Consider the following 19,878-nt stretch of genomic DNA (forward strand, 5'->3'; position numbering starts at 1 on the left):
TGTGGCCACTGCTGAGTTTTCCAAATTTGCTGGCATGTTGAGTGCAGCACTTTCACAGCATCATCTTTTAGGATTTGAAATAGCTCAACTGGAATTCCATCATCTCCACTAGCTTTGTTCATAGTGATGCTTCCTAAAGTCCACTTGACCTCACATTCCAGACTGTCTGGTTCTAGGTGAGTGATCACACCATCATGGTTATCTGGGTCATGAAGATATTTTTTGTATAGTTTTTCTGTGTATTCTTGCCACCTCTTCTTAATATCTTCTTCTTCTCTCAGGTCCATACCGTGTCTGTCCTTTATTGTGCCCACCTTTGCATGAAATGCTCCCTTGATATCTCTAATTTTCTTTAAGAAATCTCGAGTCTTTCCCATTCTGTTATTTTCCTCTATTTCTTTGAATTGATAACTTGTAACTTGTAAAAAAATTGCTAATGAAATAATCCATTCTCCTCATTACATTTACTATATGTTAAATTAGCCTGTATCTACTCTCTACACTGGAGAAGGCACTGGCACCCCACTCCAGTACTCTTGCCTGGAAAATCCCGTGGATGGAGCAGCCTGGTGGGCTGCAGTCTGTGGGGTCACTGAGAGTTGGACACGACTCAGCGACTTCACTTTCACTTTTCAGTTTCATGCATTGGAGAAGGAAATGGCAACCCACTCCAGTGTTCTTGCCTGGAGAATCCCAGGGATGGCGGAGCCTGGTGAGCTGCCTTCTCTGGGGTCGCACAGAGTCAGACATGATTGAAGCGACTTAGCAGCAGCAGCACTCTCTACACACACATACACACACAAACACATATGGGCAATGTATCTGTGTGTATGTATATATGTAGATAGCTATATATTTATTGTGTTTGTACTTTCTGTTTTATGTCATTGATCTCTGTAATTTGTTGCAATCACCACTGTTTCAACATATTGTTTTACCTTAAAAGTACCTTCTCATCAATTAAGATGAAACTGATTCACCATATTACTCCTAGTTTTCCATTTTTTTTGCCAAGCCATTTAAAAGTATTTCTCAGGTTTTGTCTTTATTTTTCTCAACTACAGAACTTATCTTTTAAATATACTTAATTTTCTATTATCAAGCCTTCTTCTAATAGGCATCTATTTTTTTTTTCATGAAAATGCCTTGCAGTCAGGCATCAAAATCAAAGAAATAAAAATATTGTTGCATCCCTGCAACAATGATTTTAACCAACATCAGAAGTGACCATGTGTGCTAAAAATGCCAGAGTTAAAACAGAGCAGGGAGCAGGAAGTGAGGTAATGTGAAGTCTCCACTGTGAGTTCTTGGCCACACCCCAGTTTATTTCTGGAAAATGCATGTGACATCTATTCACATACATTGCTATCTTTATATTGTCCAGGATATGCTAAATTGAGTAACAACTCCAAAGGCAGTCTGTTTTAGAAAATTACTTAGAAGAGAGAGTTAAATTGGGTTTTATACACAAAATAGACACTTGGAGGCTCTTCTGGGACTTGGTGTAACTTAGGATAAAACAAGCTACTTTTTTACGGTGTTTTGATCTGTGACTTGTTCTAACCACTCTCGTCATGAGTCCTGCCCAGCACCGTGCAGCCGTGAAATGTGTGTTCTCCTTATGAACAGGTAGAGTTGTAATTTGGGAATAGTTTTCTTGGTGGAGCAGATGAATTAGTATTGATCCATTGACACTCTTTTGTCCATAGGGCTTCATGCCTGAAGGTATATAAAAGGATGATTGGCTGAGATTAGATGTGCAGCCTGTGACTGGGGAGAAGTGTAGAATTACTTGGCACACACAGGGATTTTAGCCAAGACTGTGGCTGCATTACGTGTTTTAATCAATTGCTGCTAACATCAAAGAGTTCCCTGATACACTGAAGATTTTGCCTGATTGGTATTCTGGTCCAAGGATTCCATCTCTCTCAACCTCACTGATGTGTTACAAGAGCATTCTACCCACCCCAGCAGTGCCTTTTCAATCACATTTCCTAGAGAAGAGTATCTGTGGAGTATTATAAGTAATTTTTCCTTTTCCTTCATCAGATTCCAACAATAAGACTAGGAATGACCTGTGGGCATTCACATGATTTTACTTAATTCTATGAGAAATATCCTGAAAAACTTCCTTGGCCATTAAATAAGAAGTCTTTTCCCTTACTCAGAGCATGATCTGCTTTCATAAAGTTTTGCACTTATCTCCAGAAGGTGGGCTTCCCTGGTGGCTCAGAGGTTAAAGCATCTGCCTGCAATGCGGGAGACCTGGGTTTGATCCCTGAGTTGGGAAGATCTTCTGGAGAAGGAAATGGCAACCCACTCCACTATTCTTGCCTGGAGAATCCCATGGACGGAAGAGCCTGGTGGGCTACAGTCCACAGGGTCACAAAGAGTCAGACATAACAGAGCGACTTCACTTTCTTTCTTTCCAAAAGGTGGTCTTTATTAATTTGGCTTTCAAGTTGGAAAAAGAGAAGTCGATTCCTTGTGAATTCTGCTTTAAAATTTAACCCTCAGGCGGTTAAAGCCTCTTTATCCAAACCGAGTCACTGTTTAATGAGGCCTCTTTATAATCACTCCAAAACACACTTTCAAAACAAAAGTTAGAAAGCCTGTATGATCCATTCTCAAGAAAGATCTCTTTCTGTTCAAAACCCGTCCTGACCTTTTTGTTGAAGAAGAACAAAATAATGTAGTAACAAAAACACAAGTGGCTGCCAAAGGAAGAGGAAAAAAAAAAAGAGTTCCTGTAAGGGGCTGAAACAATAAATCTCCTCTCTGTTGAACTCCCAAAGGGAGTGTGTGCATTTCCTCCCGTTCTTTATCAGAGCCTCCGAAATAAGTAGGAATGGGCAGTGGCTGTTCACATCCAGCACACCTTTTCCATTTGCTAAGGCACTGCCAGGCTGGGAGGGTGTTGTCCCTGCCTGACTCTGGAGAGAGGAGCCGCTGTGACCATCCTCGGGCACTATGAAGCTGCTTCAAGGCACCATCTTTTGTCTTCTTCTGTCCAGTATTTCTAGCGGTAAGCAAAACCCAGGTACTGTTTTCTCTTGTTTTTCTGATGGTGTGGATTAGAAACCACCTGTCAGATGCTTTGAGCCTCAGTTTACCTTCAGGGAGTTTGCCCTGGAATGCATATGCAGCAGTGCATTTGCTGAGCTGAGCGTGTGCGTGTGGGTGGAGACTGCACGGAAAAGGCACCACAGAGAGCATGCTTGTTTTCACTGAAGGAAAACGTTTGCTGCCGCAGCGGCCTTCCAGTGTGTTTCATGGCATCCTAAAGGTGCTGGGAATGTACAGTAGCCTTTTTGGAAAGTCACAATCTGAGAATCATATGCTGGTTAAAAATGGGCTATTTCTAAAAAATGTTCCCTTTTCAGATGTAAGTCTAGATATAAGAAGGTTGTCATGTATGGTGAAAGGCTGTAATAATCAGAAATGTTGTGTTGCAGTTGCTGGCCAATTATTTGTCCCAACTATTTTCTGGCTCTGATAAAATGAGAGGTTGGATAAAGCCCCCTGGGGAAGTGAATCTTAATATCTTGAGAGGGGAGGGTGAGAAAGGAGGAGAGTCACTTGATTAAAGTGTATAGCACATATCTACACATGTATGTACAATATTTTGCATAACATTGCAGGAAATTTATAGACATAAAAATCCTACTGATTGACTGCAGGTTCTGAGACTTAAAGAATATATATATGCACCTATATAAGCCCTGACTATATTAATAACCAGTTGCAAGAAATGATTACATTTGACTTTTAACCTTTCTGGAGAGATTTACTGTAAGTAATTAAATTTAATCAATATTTATTAGGCTCCCACCATGTACTCGGCAGTACAAGGTATGCAAAAATGAGTAAGACATTGTCCTTGCCCACAGTGGTAAATACACCACTGGGAGAAATAAACATGTAATTCTAACACAAGACAGATTTAATAAGTGCAAAAACCAAACTACAAAATGTTATCATAAAAGAACACAGTTGGGACACATTAATTCTGACTCTGAGGAGCCCTGGAAAAAAAAAAAAAACACCTCAATTCTAATTTTATTTTCCCATGCCCTCCTCTAGGAGGTCTTCCTAACCCAGGGATTGAACACAGGTCTCCCACATTGCAGGTGGATTCTTTACCATCTCAGCTACCAGCACAGCCCCTAATTTTATTTTTCATGTGCTTTTTTCAAAATTCCACTGATTATAAAATTCCAATTTGCAGTGATCATGTAAGAAAAAATAAACACATTCCTTCTTGAACAATATTTATCTTTAATTTCTCAAAATATGTGTATACATTTAGGACAAATATCCAAACACTACAAAATCATATACAATTGATTACAGCCCATCTGGGAGCTTCCAGATTTAAGCTGCAGTGGGTATCAAGACCAAAATTTAGCTTAGATGATTTACAAAGTTCTGATTTTTTCTGAACAAAAATTATTCATGAGGTGACACAGGAATCAATGCACTAGCTTATAAATAACCCTGCAGTTTGCATGGGAGAGATTGATCAGAATCGGTGCTATGAGAAACACTGCTCATAAACACGTGTCAGGTCAATGTAAATTCTGAATGTCTGAGTTCAGCTTCTTGCCATCCCAGGTCTGCAAGCATCAATAAGTACACTACGTCCCTTGCATTGTTAAACTCTGAATGGATCACATGTATTTCTGAAAGCAAATTGGAATAGAATCCATAGAAGCAGGCTGCAAAACCTGACTGTAAGGAGGATGGAAATGTGAAGGATAACCCAGAGATTACCTGGCAGTTTTTTTTCTTTTTCTGGTATGGTCATGTTAAGAAAATACCAAGGTCTGTTAGCTCACTGGCAATGATACCAACCTCTCTGCTAGTAGTATCTTCTTTCTAAGGAACTTTTAACCCAACTAAAATAATTTCTCATTTGAGCAGAGACAACAGTTACATAATGACTGTCTGCTTCAGCCTCTGTCAATGAGCCTTTGTGAATTTAAGGCAAGTGTCTGTAAAATCTACCCCATTTATTCTAGAAAAAGAAGCACTAGCTCCAGGGAGCATAAATTGACCAGCTGAGTGAAGTCCAGAAGGGATTGGAAGAGATTTTCCCATCCACTTACATGATTTTGCTGCACCTGGTTCTGCCTGTTTTATGTTTTCCTTCCCAGATATGGTACAGGAAATGAAGCATTTCCTAAGCTGATTTATTAAGTTCTTTTCCTAATCCCCTGTACCGGAAACACATTGATTTCAAAGCTTTATATGTTCCCCAAGCTTAGAATACTTAACATATTTCATCAGCAGAGTTGATTATCGGGGTACAGAGGGAGGCATTTCATCTGCCTTAAATTCACAAGTTGTCAAGAAGGTCCATGTTTTTTTGGGTTTTTTGGCATGATAATTTTTTTTTTTTTGCATGGTAATTTATTCCATTCCAAATAATGATCTTTCAGAGAAATTGACTACTTTTCTTTTTCTTTCTGATTTTTTTGTCAGTCTCAGATTTAAATAAATACAATATAGTCTTTTGTACTCTTCGTGAAAATCAAGGAAATCTTTCTGCATGGCAGTGAGTGACTTTTTCTATTACTTCGTTGGTGGTATAATATTTTACAATCTCTAATCTGGAGAGCTGTTCTATTGAAATATGTATGGGAGCTTCCTGAAAAGGAACTGTCATTCTTTCTCAAGGTTTTCTAAATTGTATTTAAAACTGAACAGACCCCTACAGTGGCTTTTAAGCTCCTCTGGCTTTTAAGTCTAGATTGATGAGTTTTTGACTGTCAGGAATGAGAAAAATTAAGTGAAGAAGGATTCCAAGAAAAAGGAGGCCCTGGAAGTAATTTATTTTTCAAGTGTCATTTGCCTCTTTGAACTTTGCATTAACTTAGGAAATATTAAAATGTTTAAGGCTTTTGCAAGCAGAACGAACATCACATTATTGGTATCTGAAGATGAATTTAACTGCTTGTTGAAATTTATTTGTTAGGGGTTGAACATTCTATTTCAAGGGGAAAAAACAGATTGAATACACTATAAGACAGATACTATGCTAGATGCTGGGGTTTATAGAGATCAATAAGACTCAATTATTGCCCTAGAAGTGGGGAAGAGGAGGATGAGTCAAATAGTTGGCTCATCCTCCAACCCTAACTCTAACCCCAATTTATAAGTTTGATTATATTAGAAGTCTTAAGTTGTAAATAATGTTTATGGAGAATTTACAATTAGCTTAGTTTGGAGTGTAGGAATATCAACAAAGCCTTCATATAAAAATGGAAATTATGATAAACTTTGAAACTTGAAAAACTGGAGATCCTGGATGGATGAAATTTCTTGAGTCGGAACTTTAAAGCACTATGTTCTAGTCTAGAAATATTAGGAGGTGACAGGTTGAACAGAGGTTATGTGTTGGAAATATAGTCTCAGAATATGTTGAATGCCAAGGTTAGAAACATTGACTCAGATAGTTAACTATTTTGAAGACTCTAAGTGTGTTTGAGCATGAGAATTATGTCAGCAGGATAAAGATTAGACTATTATTGTCAAGATAAAGAAAAACTAAAAAAATGGTGCAAATCGTATTACAAATCAATAAAATGAAAAGAAGGGTCAATGAAGAGCTTTAAGGAGGTAGACAGTTTGTGATCTGACATATTATTGATTGATTATGAGAAAAAATAACTGAGATGTAAAGAGAATGTTATTTGAATAACAGAAATTGGGAAATAGATTGGCACCAGGGCTGGGAAAAGATAGGAGGAAATGGTTTAGGTGAATTTGATTTTGGACATGGTGAGTTTGAAATCCTAATGAAATACTCAAATAGAGGTGGCCAAGGATAGATTAAATTTGTCTGCTGCATAGTTGCCCACCTGTGCCTGGAGGTGATGGTGAGAAATGAGTGTTCTTTACACTTGTTTCCCAAGAGTTTTTAGTCTTGTCCTGCCCAGAGGAAGATGAGCAACATAGAGAAGCAATTTGTTTCTCTTCTGAATGTTGATATTTATAACTGACTTGTGGCACTTATTTTCATAGTCATTTGTGTGCATATCTCCTCTACCAGACTATAAGCACCTTGAAAGTAAAGGTCATTTTTATTATAACTTGTGTAGTAAAAGTTCTAAACATAATAAGGATATGAGAAGCTGAATGAATACCTAAATGCATGACATATTATTCTTTTTTTTTTCATTTTTAATGTCTTCATCTGATAATCACTTATTGTTTACAACCTTATCTTTGTGAAAGGGCTTCCTAGTGGCTCAGATGGCAAAGAATCTGCCTGCAATGCAGGATACCTAGATTTGATCCCTGGGTAGCGAAGATTCCCTTGGAGGAGGGCATAGCAACCCATTCCAGTATTCTTGCCTGGAGAATCCCCAGGGACAGAGGAGCTTGGCGGTCTATAGTCTATGGGGTCCCATAGTCAGACATGACTGAGCAACTAACCACACATCTTATCCTTGTGAAAAGGTTATGGACAGATATGAATCACAGAACATAACATGAAAACAAGTGGATTATTTTGATTCCTGGCTATAGAAGTGAGCACCAAATATAAGGAAAGGGGCTTCTTATCAAAGTAAGTCATTTCCAAACTGTAGCAGAGGAGATGATAGGGATAGGTAGACGACTTAGTATCAGCTAATAGTAATTTACAGCAAATCTGGAAGGATAAGCTACTCTGACCATAATCATTGTGAGGAAAGGATATCTGAATAGAACTGATTCTATTGGGTAGGCCAAAAACTTCATTTGGATTTTTCCGTAAGATGTTATAGAAAAACCCAAATGAAGTTTTTGGTCAATTGAATGTTTCATGTCTTTTTTGGATGTCAAATATTTTATGTAATATTTTCTTAAATTTATAGATATTTAAGGAGAAACCTTGCTTCTCACTTCTCAAAAATACAAAATGGCTTTTTTTCCTTAAAGCAAAGCTCACAAAAGAGAATTTGGAAGAAAATCAAATAAATATCATACATCATTAATTAGTTACTTCAGAGCAGATTATCGTACTCATTACTTCCTCCTAGACACTTACCGATAGAACTTACCTGAGATGGGTGACCTCTTCTAAAAAGAGTGAACCAGTGTGGAAACAAATTCAATGGGAGAAGTATTCAGTTTCCTAGCCATTTATTTTGCATTTTTTCTTTACGCCACTTTTTTTCTTTTTAATCAATGATCTCTGTCTAAAAATAGAAGTGGTCATTCTAGAATTTTTATTTCCAAGAGATTCATAACAGTTGTCAGCAAATTGTCTGGCAGTTTTATCTTGCTGTTCATAATTATTTGTATACTGAGGGAAAAAAGATAAACATTTGAAGGTTTCAGAGAGCTTCTAATTTACTGGATAATTGCCCATCCTTTCCTTTTCATTGATGAAGTTGGAGTTCAAGCTTCAGGGAAATACTTTAACTTGCGAATAATTGTCTAATCCAAGTTCTTTATATTCTTTTTGTCTTGGTCATTACTTTCCAACTTCCTCGTCACTTCTGAGAACAATTTGAGATATGCTTTTCTAAACACTGAATGTCAAAGCAGGAATTTACTCTAAGCGACATTCCATTCAATTCCTGTGTAATGAGTGTCTCCTTTCCTGTTGCTGAATTCCTGTGGGTCACTATAGCTCTATCAGGCTAGGATAATAATGCCTGTTGAGTGTTCAAAGAAGTTCTTTTAGTTGACAAATAAGATCTTTTTGCTACTGTTGCACACATATCAGCAGTAGCATGGGAAACATTAGTGATGTCAGTTACATTTAGAGAGGCCACTATATGATTCCACAATTTCAGCAACCATAAAAAAGGAGTTTTCTAAACATCAATAGAGATTTTGTGTCTTGTGGCATGGCATATCAGTAGGGATAATCATAACCAGTCTCTAAATAGAAGCAGCCACCTACATCCTCTCGGGATGTGTTTAGTCTAACCATTGCTATGGCAACCTGTCAGGTGTAGCCTGACAGTATCTTGTCTCACATGAATGAGTATCTCTTGCTTCCCTGTCTGCTGTTGTTCTGATCCTAAGGCATGCTTCACTTACAGAACCCTGCCTGGCACGGTTGTGTATCTGAGCTAGATGTATAAGAGCCTTAGCACTGTAGCCTTTGCCAAAAAGAAGAATGGGACCAGTGAATGCTTTTCTTTCCTATGGCTGCTCCAATTTCACTGTTTTAGTTCTCTGCTCCTTTTTCTGAGATTACTTTCCTCTACAAATTGTACACAAACCCTTGTTTGGCTCTGCTTTTTGAGAAAGCCAGGATTTATAATTTTTTGATGGGAACATTTTGGCTTGGATGATAATGTATATAAATTATACTAGAATTTCTCTGATACTCTAGTTGATATTCACTACCTTTCGTCCTCTTCACTTCAAGAAAAAAAAAAAAAGTGAAAAAGCTTTTGTTGAATAAATTAAACAGTATTCCAAGCAAGTCCTTTTCTAAGGCAATCATCTGTCTGTATAGAGTCAGTAATGAATTATATTGCAAGGTCGATAGTCAAAATGTCAATGACATTGATTTTACTCATAATGTTCTGCTCTTCTGAAATGTGGCTACCCACTCCAGTATTCTTGCCTGGAGAATTCCATGGACAGAGGAGCCTGGAGTCTGTGGGGTCACAAAGAGTTGGACACAACTGAGTGACTAACACTTTCACTTTCATCTAAAATGTAAAGTGATTTTTATTCTGTTTAATCAGTCATATTCTGGCCCCAACCTAAATTAGTGTGTCAAAACCCGGAGAATGGTGATCACAACTGGGTCTGGTCTAAGTTAACCCAGATAAATATTGTCACAACATCTACTGACATCTACTGTTTGTGGTGGCTGGCACTTTATATGCCTTCTATCACATTTCAAGGCCTATTTTATCATTTCCATTTTACTGATTATAACACTGAGGCTTGGAGAGAGTTAAAGTTATGATAGAGTGATAGTGCTTAAAATCAGAGAACACTGTGCTTCAAAATTTCCCTTCTAGCTTGCTGTCCTCCAGTGTAGTGGAACTGCAATAAGTTGAGTTTTTCTAACTGAAAAGATTAAGGGTAGAGACTCACTACTTGAGTAATTTAGAAGCACTGCTGCCTCTCAAAGCACCTTCAGGACCTGTAAACTTTAAACTAAGACTGCAATGCAATGAATGAGTTTCTACTTAGTGATAATTAGCCTCTGAATATCCTGAATTCAATTAATTTTTAATGATTGAGTTGAAAGAAATTTTAGGCATTTCCCTACCTACCCACTATTGTGTTGGTTGAAAAAAAATGTTCTTTGTTCTAATATAAATGTCAGTGAAGCTAATATAGGACTTAAAAGAGAAGGAAAGAAGTGAAAAGGAAATAACTATTGGTAATTAATTACCTAGTGTCACATTTATAATTCTTCTGGAGCCAGACAGTCTGGATTCAAATTCCAGCTCTGCCACTTTCTGTGTGAACTTGGGCAAGTTACTTAACCTTCAACTTTTTCAGCTATAAAACATGGATGAATACAGTCTTACCTCATGGGGACATTAGAAAGATCATGGGAGGTAATATACATAAACACCAAGAATAGTATTCCAGTGTACAGTGACTCTATGTTTTGCTGAACTTGAGAACTCAGAATCCTACAGTTTATAATATCCCATTCCTTAGATAAACTACTTCATTGCCAAGTTGATTTCAATCTAGGATCAGCAAATATTTAAATAATTACAATGAGGATTCTCACAAAGAGAAAAATCAGTACATAAAAAATTTTCACAATGGAACTGATGTTGGATTGGAATATAATTGCCAGTTATGTTCTTAACCACATTATATATGGCACAATTTGACATATACAAACTGGTGTATTATCTAGTATCCCTTTAAGGTTTGTAAGTTATTTAACTCCATGTGTAAACTAATCACTCAAATTAATAAGCAAAATTGTATATGTATTTAATGAAAATTCTAACTTTTCAGACTGAGATTGTCAACTTTCTCAAATATGATTTCCTGTCCTAAAGTATTGAGCATTGCTTACTCTGAGAGGTGGGATATGTTAGTGGAAGGAACTTTGGCCTTAATGTGAAAACCAACTTTGGATCCAGCTTCTTAGTATGCTAAAGTCGGCCAAGATTCTATATGCTTGTTATCCTCAGTTTCTATATCTAAAAATGAGAAAAACAATCATTCTGACAGAATACTGGTGTTAAATGCTAAGTGGAAAACCTATTTTAGATGCTCTGTAGGTCATAACTCACTATTAAAATTTAGTTATTAATATGCCACCTAATATTTAACTCATGGAATCAACAGATGAAGAACACATTTCATAAATTTGAGAATTCTTTCTAACTGGCTGGGCCTTTAACTGCCAACCCATTATGACTGTTTGAATCATGTATCTTTAAATATGTTTATGGCTGCTACACATTTGAATTACCAGGTGTTGAGATCATACCCAAGTTATAAAACTCACACACACAAAACACAGGAAATCATTTGTATCACACATTGAACTTATTTTTAACTGAAGTGGAAAAAGAAATGATTTTATGTGCATATGTTTGTGTGTTTGTATATGTGTGGTTTGAACCGTGAAGTCAGCCCTCCAGGGAATTTAGAAAGTGTCAGGACATAGATACTGAACTCTCAGACACTTACCCTGGGGAGCTGAGGCCACTCCTGCACTTGTCAGCTCAAGGCTATTGTGACTATCCCTCTATCCCACAATGAGACATCCCCTATTTATCCCTCCTTCCAAAAATTCAGTGGTTTTTTTTTTTTCTTTAATTTTCTTGTAATTAATTTATTTTTTACTGAAGGATAATTGCTTTACAGAATTTTGCTGTTTTCTGTCAAACTGCAACATCAATCAGCCATAGGTATACACATGTCACCTCCCTTTTGAACCTCCCTCCAATCTCCCTTTTCATTCTACCCCTCTGGTTGATACAGAGCCCCTATTTGAGTTTCTGAGATATACAGCAAATTCCCGTTGGCTATCTATTTTACATATGGTGGCGTAAGTTTCCATGTTACACATTCCGTACATCTCACCCTCTCCTCCCCTCTCCCCATGTCCATAAGTCTGTTCTCTATGTCAGTTTCTCCATTGTTTCCCTGTAAATAAATTCATCGGTACCATTTTTCTAGATTCTGTATATATGCGTTGGAATACAATTGTTATCTTTCTCTTTCTGACTTATTTCACTCTGAATAATAGGTTCTAGGTTCATCCACCTCATTAGAACTGATTCAAATGTTTCCTTTTTATGGCTGAGTAATATTCCATTGTGAATAGGTACCACATGTCTTTATCCATTCATCTGTTGATGGACATCTATGTTGCTTCCATGTTCTAGCTATTGCAAATAGTGCTGTAATGAACAATGGGATATGTGTCCTTTTCAGTTTTGGTTTCCTCAGGGTATATGCCTAGGAGTGGGATTGCTGGGTCATATGGTGGATTTATTCCTAGATTTTTAAGGGATCTCCATTCTGTCTTCCATAGTGGCTGTATCAATTTACATTCCCACCAACAGTGCAAAAGTGTTCTCTTTTCTCCACACCCTCTCCAGTATTTACTGTTTGTAGACTTTTTAATAATGGCCATTCTGACTGGTATGAGATGATATCTCATTGTAGTTTTGATTTGCATTTCTCTAATAATGAGCACTGTTGAGCATCTTTTCATGTCTTTGTTAACCATCTGTATGTCTTATTTGGAGAAATGTCTGTTTAGGTGTTTTCCCCACTTTTTGATTGGGTTGTTCGTTTTTCTGGTATTGAGTTGTATGAGCTGCTTGTATATTTTGGAAATTAATCTTTTGTCAGTTGTTTCATTTGCTATTATTTTCTCCTATTCTGGGGGTTGTCTTTTCATCTTGCTTATAGTTTTCTTTGCTGTGCAAAAGCTTTTAAGTTTAATCAGGTCCCACTTGTTTACTTTTGTTTTTATTCCCATAACTCAAAAACTAGGAGATGGATCACAAAGAATCATGCTTTGTTTTATGTCATCAAGTGTTCTGCCTCTGTTTTCCTCTAAGAGTTTTATAGTTTCTGGTCTTACATTTAGGTCTTTAGTCCAAAAATTTGAGTTTATTTTTGTGTATGGTGTTAGGAAGTGTTCTAATTTCATTCTTTTACATATGGCTGTCCAGTTTTCCCAGCACCATTTTTTGAAGAGGCTGTCTTTGCCCCATTGCATATTGTTGCCACCTTTGTCAAAAATAAAGTACCCATAGATACATGGGTTTATTTCTGGACTTTCTATCTTGTTCCATTTGTTTATATTTCTGCCTTTGTGCCAGTACCATATTGTCTTGATGACTGTAGCTTTGTAGTATAATCTAAAGTCAGGAAGGTTGATTCCTCCAGCTCCATTCTTCTTTCTCAAGACTGCTTTGTCTATCTGGGATCTTTTATGTTTCCCTATGAATTGTAAAATTTTTTGTTATAGTTTTGTGAAGCATGCCATTGGTAATTTGATAGGGATCACAGTGAATCTGTAGATTGTATTTGGTAGTATAGTCATTTTCACAATATTGATTATTTCTATCCAGGAACATAGAATATATATCTCCCTATCTGTTTATGTCATCTTTGATTTCTTTCATTGGGGTCTGATAATTTTCTGTGTACAGTTCTTTTGTTTCCTTAGGTAAGTTTCTTCCTAGATATTTAATCTTTGTTGCAATGTTGAATGAGATTTATTCCTTAATTTCTCTTTTTGATTTTTCATTGTTAGTATATAGAAATGCAAGTGATTTATTTATATTGATTTTGTATCCTGAAATTTTGCTTAATTCACTGATTAGCTCTAGTAATTGTCTGATAGTATCTTTAGGGTTTCCTATGTACTCTATCATGTCATCTGCAAACAGTGAGAGGTTTACTTCTACTTTTCCAACCTGGATTCATTTTATTTCTTTTTCATCTCTTATTGTTGTAGCTAGGACTTCCAGAGCTATGTTGAATAATAGTGGTGAAAATGGGCCCCATTGACTTGTTCCTGATCTTAGGGGGGATACTTTCAGTTTTTCACCATTGAGAATAATGTTTTCTGTAGGCTTATCATATATGGCCCTTAGTATTTTGAGGTAGGTTCCTTCTATGCCCATTTTTTTGAAGAGTTTTACTCATAAATGGGTGCTGAACTTTGTCAAAGGCTGTTTCTGCATCTATTATCATATGGTTTTTATCTTTCAATTTGTTAATATGGTATAGCATATTGTTTGATTTGTGTATATTGAAGAATCCTTGCATCCCTGGAATAAACTCAACTTGATCATGGTGTATGAGCTCTTTGATGTGTTGCTGAATTGTGTTTGCTAAATGTTTGTTGAGGATTTTTACATCTTCATTCACCATTGATATTGGCCTGTAGTTTTCTTTCTTTCTTTCTTTCTTTCTTTCTTTTTTTTTTTTTTTTTTTGGTGTCTTTGTCTGCTTTTGGTATCAGGGTAATGGTGGCCTCTTAGAATGAGTTTGGAAGTGTTCATTCCTCTGCAATTTTTAAAAAGAGTTTTAGAAGGATAGGCATTAGCACTTCTCTAAATGTTTGATAGAATTCTCCTGTGAAGCCATCTGATCCTGGGCTTTTGTTTTTTGGAAGATTTTTTTTTTTTTAATCGTAGCTTCAATTTCAGTGCTTGTAAATGGGTTGTCCATAATTTCTATTTCTTCCTGGTTTAGTCTTGGAAATTTGAACTTTTCTAAGAATCTGTCCATTTCTTCCAGGTTATCTATTTTATTGCCATATAGTTCATAACAGTCTCTTATAATCCTTTGTATTTCTGTATTGTCTGTTGTAACCTCCCCTTTTTCATTTCTAATTTTGTTGACTTGAGTCTTCTCTCTTTTTTTCCTTGATGAGCCTGGCTAAAGGCTTGTCAATTTTGTCTATCTTCTTAAAGAACCAGCTTTTAGTTTTATTAATCTACTATGCTTCTTTTCTTTTTCATTTATTTCTGCTCAGATCTTTATGATTTTTTTCCTTCTACTATTTTTTTTTCTTATTTTTTCAGTTGTTTTAGATGTAAATTTAGGTTGTCTATTCAGTGTTTTTCTTGTTTCTTGAGGTAGGATTGTATTGCTCTTAGAACTACTTTTGCTGGGTTGTCATGTTTCCATTGTTATTCGTTTCTAGAAACTTTTTGATTTCCTTTTTGATTTTTTCAGTAACCTGTTGGTTATTTAGAAATGTGTTATTTAATCTCCATGTGTCTATGTTTCTTACAGTTTTTCTCTTGTAATTGTTATCTAGTCTCATAGCACTGTGGTCAGAGAAGATGCTTGCTATGATTTCAATTTTCTTAAATTTACTGAGTTTTGATTTGTGACCCAAGATGTAGTCTATTCTGGAGAATATTCCATGTGCATTTGAGAAGAAGGTGTATTCTTCTGCATTTAGATGGAATGTCCTGAAGATATCAATGAGATTCATCTCATCTAAGTATCATTTAAGACTTGTGTTTAGTTATTAATTTTCTGTTTTGGTGATCTGTCCATTGGTGTAAGTGGGGTGTTAAAGTCTCCTACAATTATTACGTTATTGTCAATTTCTCCTTTTATGTCTGTTTGTGTTTGTCTTATGTATCGAGGGTTTTCTATGTTGTATGCATAAATATTTAAAATTGCTATGTCTTCCTCTTGAATTCATTCCTTGATCCTTATGTAGTGTCCTTCCTTATCTCTTGTAATATTCTTTATTTTAAGGTCTATTTTGTCTGATATGAAGATTGCTACTCCAGCTTTCTTTTGCTTTCCATTTGCATGGAATATATTTTCCATCCTCTCACTTTCGGTCTAAATGTGTCTTTAGGTCTGAAGTGGGTTTCTTGTAGACAGCATATATATTGGTCTTGTTTTTGTATCCATTTAGCCAGTCTGTGTCTTTTGATTGGAGCATTTAATCTGCTTACATTTTCTTAATTGTTTAGGGTTGATTTTATAGATCTTTTCCTTTTCTTGTATGTCTTGACTATGTAAGTCCCTTTAGCATTTGTTGTAAAGCTGGTTTGGTGGTACTGAATTGTCTTAGCTTTTTCTTGTCTGAGAAGCTTTTTATTTCTCCATCAATTTTGAATGAGATCCTTGCTGGTTATAGAAATCTTGGCTGTAGATTTTTCTCTTTCAGTACTTTAAATATATCCTGCCACTCCATTCTGGCCTGCAGAGTTTCTGCTGAAAGATCAGCTGTTAAGTGCATGGGGTTTCCCTTGTATGTTACTTGTTGCTTCTCCCTTGCTGCTTTTAATAATCTTTGTTTGTGTTTAGTCTTTGTTAGTTTGATTAGTATGTGTCTTGGGGTGTTTCTCCTTGGGTTTATCCTGTATGGGACTCTTCATGCCTCTTGGACTTGATTGACTATTTCCTTTTCCATGTTAGGGATATTTTCAACTATAATCTCTTCAAAAGTTTTCTCAGATACTTTCTTCTCTTCTTTTTCTGGGACCCCTATAATTTGAATGTTGGCATGTTTGATATACTCCCAGAAGTCTCTGAGACTATCCTAAGTTCTTTTCATTCTTTCTACTTTATCCTGCTCTTCAGAAGTTATTTCCACCATTTTATCTTCCAGCTCACCGATTTGTTCTTCTGCTTCAGATATTCTTCTATTGATTCCTTCTGGAGTATTTTTAATTTCAGTGATTATGTTGTTTTTCTCTGTATGTTTATTCTTTAATTCTTCTAGATGTTTGTTAATTGATTCTTGCATTTTCTCCATTTTTCTCTCAAGGTTTTTGATCATCTTTACTATCATTATTCTGAATTATTTTTCAGATAGTCTGCCTATTTCCTCTTCATCCATTTGGAATTCTGTCTTTCTAGTTTGTTCCTTCATTTGTGTACTATTTCTCAGTCTTTTCATGATTTGTTTTTTAACTTAATGTTTTTGAGGTCTCCTTTTCCCAGGCTTCAATGAAAGTTGAATTCTTTCCTTGAAGAAGGTTGAATTCTTTCTTCCTTTTGGTTTCTACTCTCCTAAGGTTAGCACAGTGGTTTGTATAAGCTTTTAATAGGGTGAGACATGTGTTGTTTTTGTTTGTTTGTTTGTTTTTCCTCTGATGGGCAAGGCTGAGTTGTAATCCTGTCTGCTGAAGACTGGGTTTGTATTTTTGTTTTGTGTGTTTTCTAGGTGAGGCATCCTGCACAAGATGCTACTGGTGGGTGGATGATGCCAGGTTTTGTTTTCAAGTGGTTTCCTTTGTGGGAGTTCTCACTAATTGATACTCCCTAGGGTTAGTTCTCTGGTAGTCTTGGATCTTGGAATCAGTGCTTCTACTCCAAAGGCTAAAGTAATGCTCAAAATTCTCCAAGCCAGGCTTCAGCAATACATGAAACGTGAACTCCCTGATGTTCAAGCTGGTTTTAGAAAAGGCAGAGGAACCAGAGATCAAGCTGCCAACATCCGCTGGATCATGGAAAAAGCAAGAGAGTTCCAGAAAAAACATCTATTTCTGCTTTATTGACTATGCCAAAGCCTTTGACTGTGTGGATCACAATAAACTATACAAAATTCTGAAAGAGATGGGAATACCGGACCACCTAACCTGCCTCTTGAGAAATTTGTATGCCGGTCAGGAAGCAATAGTTAGAACTGGACATGGAACAACAGACTGGTTCCAAATAGGAAAAGGAGTACGTCAAGGCTGTATATTGTCACCCTGCTTATTTAACTTCTATGCAGAGTACATCATGAGAAATGCTGGGGTGGAAGAAACACAAGCTGGAATCAAGATTGCCGGGAGAAATATCAATAATCTCAGGTAGACAGAAGAGATGACCCTTATGGCAGAAAGTGAAGAGGAACTAAAAAGCCTCTTGATGAAAGTGAAAGAGGAGAGCGAAAATGTTGGCTTTAAGCTCAACATTCAGAAAACGAAGATCATGGCATCTGGTCCTGTCACTTCATGGGAAATAGATGGGGAAACAGTGGAAACAGTGTCAGACTTTATTTTTGGGGGCTCCAAAATCACTGCAGATGGTGACTGCAGCCATGAAATTAAAAGACGCTTACTCCTTGGAAGAAAAGTTATGTCCAACCTTGATAGTATATTGAAAAACAGAGACATTACTTTGCTGACTAAGGTCCATCTAGTCAAGGCTATTGTTTTTCTTGTGGTCATGTATGGATGTGAGAGTTGGACTGTGAAGAAGGCTGAGCACCAAAGAATTGATGCTTTTGAACTGTGGTGTTGGAGAAGACTCTTGAGAGTCCCTTGGACTGCAAGGAGATCCAACCAGTCCATTCTGAAGGAAATCAACCCTGGGATTTCTTTCAAAGGAATGATGCTAAAGCTGAAGCTCCAGTACTTTGGCCACCTCATGAGAAGAGTTGACTCATTGGAAAAGACTCTGATGCCGGGAGGGATTGGGGGCAGGAGGAGAAGGGGATGACCGAGGATGAGATGGCTGGATGGCATCACAGACTCGATGGACGTGAGTCTGAGTGAACTCTGGGAGATGGTGATGAACAGGGAGACCTGGCGTACTGCGATTCATGGGGTCACAAAGAGTCTGACACGACTGAGCGGCTGAACTGAACTGAACTCCAAAGGCTCAGGCTTGATCTCTGATCAGGAACAAAGATTCTACAAGTGGTTTGTTATGGTATTAAGTGAGATTAAAACAAATATCCAAAAATGAGAAGCCAAAGATGAACCCCAGACAAATGGCAGTTACAAAATCAAGTAAATGTAATAAAATAATGGAATACACACTTATACATATACACCGCTGAGCAAAGTCAAAATAGTCCAACAAAAATAAAGTGCTGTAGGTAGACCAGGCAAAGAAATAAAAAAATATATTTACCAGTTAAGAACCAAACTAACTAAAGCACAAACTGGAAACGAAAACTAAACAAGGTGCCAAGTGGGGAATAAAACAATGAAAACAATCTAACAAATATGTTGAGAGGAAAGAAAAGAAAGAAAGAACAGATATCCAAAGTTAAATAGAGGTAGATAAAGAAGGTTTATATACATTAAAGATTAGCTGCAAGGGGAAAAGAACAGTAGGAAAGGAAAATGAAAGAATAAATGTAGAAAAAAATAGGTTAAAAAATTAAAGTTATAAAGAGAAAAGAAAAAAAAAGGGATGAGAAAGGAAAAAAGGGGTAAAAAAGAAAACTCCACAGAACTGCAAAGCACAACATAGAGACAGAGGTTTATAACAACAATAAAGAGTGTGACTGAATGTACACAGATTGATATACACCCATAATCAAAATCAAAACAGTCCAACAAAAATAGAGTACAATAGATTGACCCAGTGAACAAAGGAAACCGAAAATTTTATCTACAAGAACAAAACTAACTAAAGCACAAACTGGAAAACAAAACTAAAGCAAGGTGCCAACTGGAGAATAAAGCAATGGAAATAAGACTAATAAATATATTGAGAGGAGAGGAGAGAAAAAAAGAAAGAATAGATATGCAAAGTTAAATATAGGTAGTTAAAGAAGATTTATATATGTTAAAGATTAACTGCAAGGGTAAAACAACAGTAGGAAAAGAAAACAAAGGAATAAATGTAGAAAAAAATAATAGTAGGTTTAAAAAATTAAAATTAAAAAAAGAAAAAGAAGGGAAAACTCCACAGAACTGCAAAAGTCCAACACAGAGGCAGAGGTTTATAAGAAGTGTAAAAATTGTGACTAACCAAAAAAAAAAAAAAAAAAAGGAAGCTCAAAAGCTTAATTGGATCTCTTAGTACCAATAAAATTGACAACTACAACAGAGGGGGTGGGGAAAGGGGGAAAAATCCAAAAGAATCTACAGAATAAGGCAAAAAATAAAAACAATAAATGTTTTTCTTGAGTCAGTGCTCTCAGAGTCCTTTCCCTCACTGGAAGTCACAGTCCAGCTCACCTCCCTAGGATGCCCTCCAACACTGGGCTGA

At 36.5% G+C, this 19,878-nt stretch overlaps 1 protein-coding gene across 4 annotated transcripts in view; it reads left to right on the forward strand.

Moving 5' to 3' along the window:
* The first annotated feature begins 2,842 nt into the window (after window positions 1-2,842).
* EMCN (endomucin) overlaps window positions 2,843-19,878 on the forward strand; it is a 128,060-nt gene continuing 111,024 nt past the window's right edge. For all 4 annotated transcript variants that reach the window (XM_068975434.1, XM_068975436.1, XM_068975435.1 and 1 more), the window contains exon 1: window positions 2,843-3,025. In XM_068975434.1, the coding sequence (XP_068831535.1) occupies window positions 2,971-3,025 (55 nt within the window). In that variant the 5' untranslated portion in view covers window positions 2,843-2,970. The remainder of the gene's footprint in view (window positions 3,026-19,878) is intronic.

This window comes from Capricornis sumatraensis, chromosome 7, assembly GCF_032405125.1.
Source record: "Capricornis sumatraensis isolate serow.1 chromosome 7, serow.2, whole genome shotgun sequence".
In the NCBI taxonomy this organism is placed as follows: Eukaryota; Metazoa; Chordata; class Mammalia; order Artiodactyla; family Bovidae; genus Capricornis; species Capricornis sumatraensis.